The sequence below is a fragment of the Lutra lutra genome, chromosome 9, assembly GCF_902655055.1.
Source record: "Lutra lutra chromosome 9, mLutLut1.2, whole genome shotgun sequence".
NCBI classification, from domain to species: Eukaryota; Metazoa; Chordata; class Mammalia; order Carnivora; family Mustelidae; genus Lutra; species Lutra lutra.
The window spans coordinates 1-2,655 of NC_062286.1; the positions used below are offsets into that span (position 1 = coordinate 1).

At 64.4% G+C, this 2,655-nt stretch overlaps 1 protein-coding gene across 1 annotated transcript; it reads left to right on the plus strand.

The window, feature by feature from the left end:
* The first annotated feature begins 631 nt into the window (after positions 1–631).
* Positions 632–2,359, plus strand: LOC125108833 (vegetative cell wall protein gp1-like). The gene is made up of 4 exons (XM_047745170.1): positions 632–1,036; positions 1,335–1,494; positions 1,759–2,092; positions 2,323–2,359. Exons 1-4 carry the CDS (start codon positions 902–904, stop codon positions 2,357–2,359), a joined length of 666 nt encoding a protein of 221 aa, XP_047601126.1. The 5' UTR covers positions 632–901.
* The last annotated feature ends 296 nt before the right edge of the window (positions 2,360–2,655 follow it).

A 2,655-nucleotide genomic window follows, 5' to 3' on the forward strand; every position in this document is an offset into this window, starting at 1 on the left:
CACAGAGACCAAGACAAAGACAGACACAGACACTGAACACAGGAGACAGGGAACCAGGAGAAGTCACAGACGTTCCTCAATCAGCTGGGAATTGACAGCCAAACATGTTGTCCCCTTCTCAGTCCCATGGGCCATCCACCCGGGGAGGACGGATTCGGGAATGCCCGGGGACCACTGTGGGGGCTGGCCAGCCCATGGGCGCAGACGAGGCCCTTGGACCTCAACCTAATGGGAGCCCCGGGAAGTCTGGGTCACCAAGGTCAGAAGCCATGCACTGCAACCTTGCCACGGGGGAGGGGACCCAGGCAGGAGGAGGGTGGCTTTGCCTGGATCCCAGAGCAGATCCGGGCCCCTCTGGGCTGTGTTCCATGCCCCTGCCCAGCCCCTGGCTCCCCCGTGCCTTGCCAGGTGTGTGCACCAGCCTCCTGGGAGAGCGGGTATGGAACGTATGCAGAGGTCCTACCCCTGATGGCATCCCTAGAAGAAGCCAGAAACCCCCAATGTGCAGACGGGGAGACCGGGGAGGCCCTGAGAGCCACAGGGTGTGTCTGGGCTCACAGTCCTGGGCAGGAGCAGGAACCCGGTCTGAAGGCAACTCTGTGCCCTCACAGCGGGGACAGCGGCTGCACCCAGGCCTCCCAGGGGCTGTGGGGAGGCCGTGTGGGGCTCACTGTATAGACAGGGCACGGGGTGGAGGGTGAGCCTTGAGCAGCTGGGGGAGGGGCGCCCTCAGGGAGCTCTGGTGTGAGGAGGAAGTCGGGTAAGGAGCCCCCAGGCAGGGGTGACCTCACTTCCCTGACGACAGAGCCCAACGGAATTGGAACCCACGTATCCAGGCACCCACATTCCAGAGAAACCCCCCTGCCCGGCTCATTTCCTTGGACAACCTCAAGGAAGCGACATGTTCTTGTGCTGCCTACCGAAGTCCAGAGGATGCGGGCGGAGGAGAGCTCGCCCGCCAAACACGTCCCCTCGCTGGGGAGGTCGTGTCGGGGCTCTCCGACGCCTCTGGCCCTTTGGGAAGAAGAATCCAAAGGTGACACCGGGAGGCTCAGAGTCAGCCAGCCCCACACCTTCTGATCGACCCATGTAGCCCTAGGTCTCCTCCCCGTGTGTGTGTGTGGGGGGGAGTGTATGTGTGTGTGTGCGTGTGTGTGTAAAGAGAGCTCATCGGGGGTGGAGACACCCCGAGCAGGAGCAGGCTGATGAGGGGTCAGACGCCTGGTGGGCAGGTCATGGTCACACCCCAGGTTAAGGCTGGCTAGGTGGGACGGTGGGGATGGCCAGGCAGGGCTCTGATGCCTCTTGCACACTCCCCGTCTCTGCCTTGGCAGGCCACGGATGAAAGGGGAAGGAGGCGGGAAGACACGCACTCCTCCCTGACCCTGGAGTCCCCGGTCCTGGGAAGGCCTCCGGTACCTCCCAGACCACTGCCCCCGGTACTCCATTGGACGGCGGTCCTGGACACGGAGCCCACGGAGGCCAAGTCTGAGGGTGAAAAGGCTGGGATGGGGTGCCTCTGGCTGTGTGGGGAGGGGTCGGTGCTGGGCCCCACAGGGAGAAGCCCCCACGGGCTGGTGTGGGGCCCGGAGCCACGACTTGGCTCGGAGCACCCAGGGGGTGGACTGCAGTCGGGGAGACGTCCCGGTGAGGGTTCCTTCGTGGCTGCGGCTTCTCCGGGAGGCCCCGGGCTGGGCTCTGTCTCTGCAAAGCCACAGGGAGAGGCAGGCCCGCGGCTGACCTTCTCTCCTCTCACAGCTACTCCAGCGGAGGAGCTAGACCCACTCCCAACTTCAGCAACTCCCGAGGGGGACATGGTGCCTGGAGACACTTCGGCAGGAGACCGGGAGCCGACAGGCGACAGGGCGCCTGCCCACGGAGATGCTGATGCTGTCCACGGAGAGCTGGCTCCTGCTCCTGCTCCTGCTCCTGCCCCCACCCCTGCTCCTGCCGCTCCCCCTTCCCCTGCCCCTGCCTGTGCTCCTGTTCTGGCCCCTGACCCAGATCCTCCCTTGGTCTCACCCCTTCCCAGACCCCTCCCTGGGCCCCTGTTCCTGCCCCAGACCCAGCTCCTGCCCTTGACCCTGCACCAGTCATCACCACTGCACTTGTCCCAGCTCCTGCTCCTGCCCCATCCCCTTCCCCTGACCCTGACCCTGCCCCTGCCCCTTCTCCTTTCCCTGCCAGGGCCCCTGCCCCTGCCCCTGCCGCTGCCCCTGCCCCTGCCAATGCCCCTGTTCCCGCCCCAGACCCAGTCCCTATCATTTGCTCCTGCTCCCTTCCCTGCCCTGGCCTGTGCTCCTGTTCCTGTCTCTGACCCAGCTCCTGCTCTGGGTCCTGCACGGGCCACGACTGCTGACCCTGTCCCCGCCCCGATCCCAACCCCTGCCCCTACACCTTCTCCTGCGGGGCTCCCAGGCCCGCCTCCAGAGCCCACAACTCTGCGGGGAGATCTCCCCATAAAAACACCGTCCGTTCCCTCCCCTGACCCCGACATCCCCCCAGTATGTTTCCTCCCCTCCCCCGGTGTTCTTCCTCTCCTGTATGTAGTCACCGTTATCGCCGCCTTCCCTCTCCTCTATGCTGTGTATTGTTTATTTTAAATAAAAGTTCTTGTTTCCCCTTGAACACATCGTGAGCATGAAGTCCATTCCC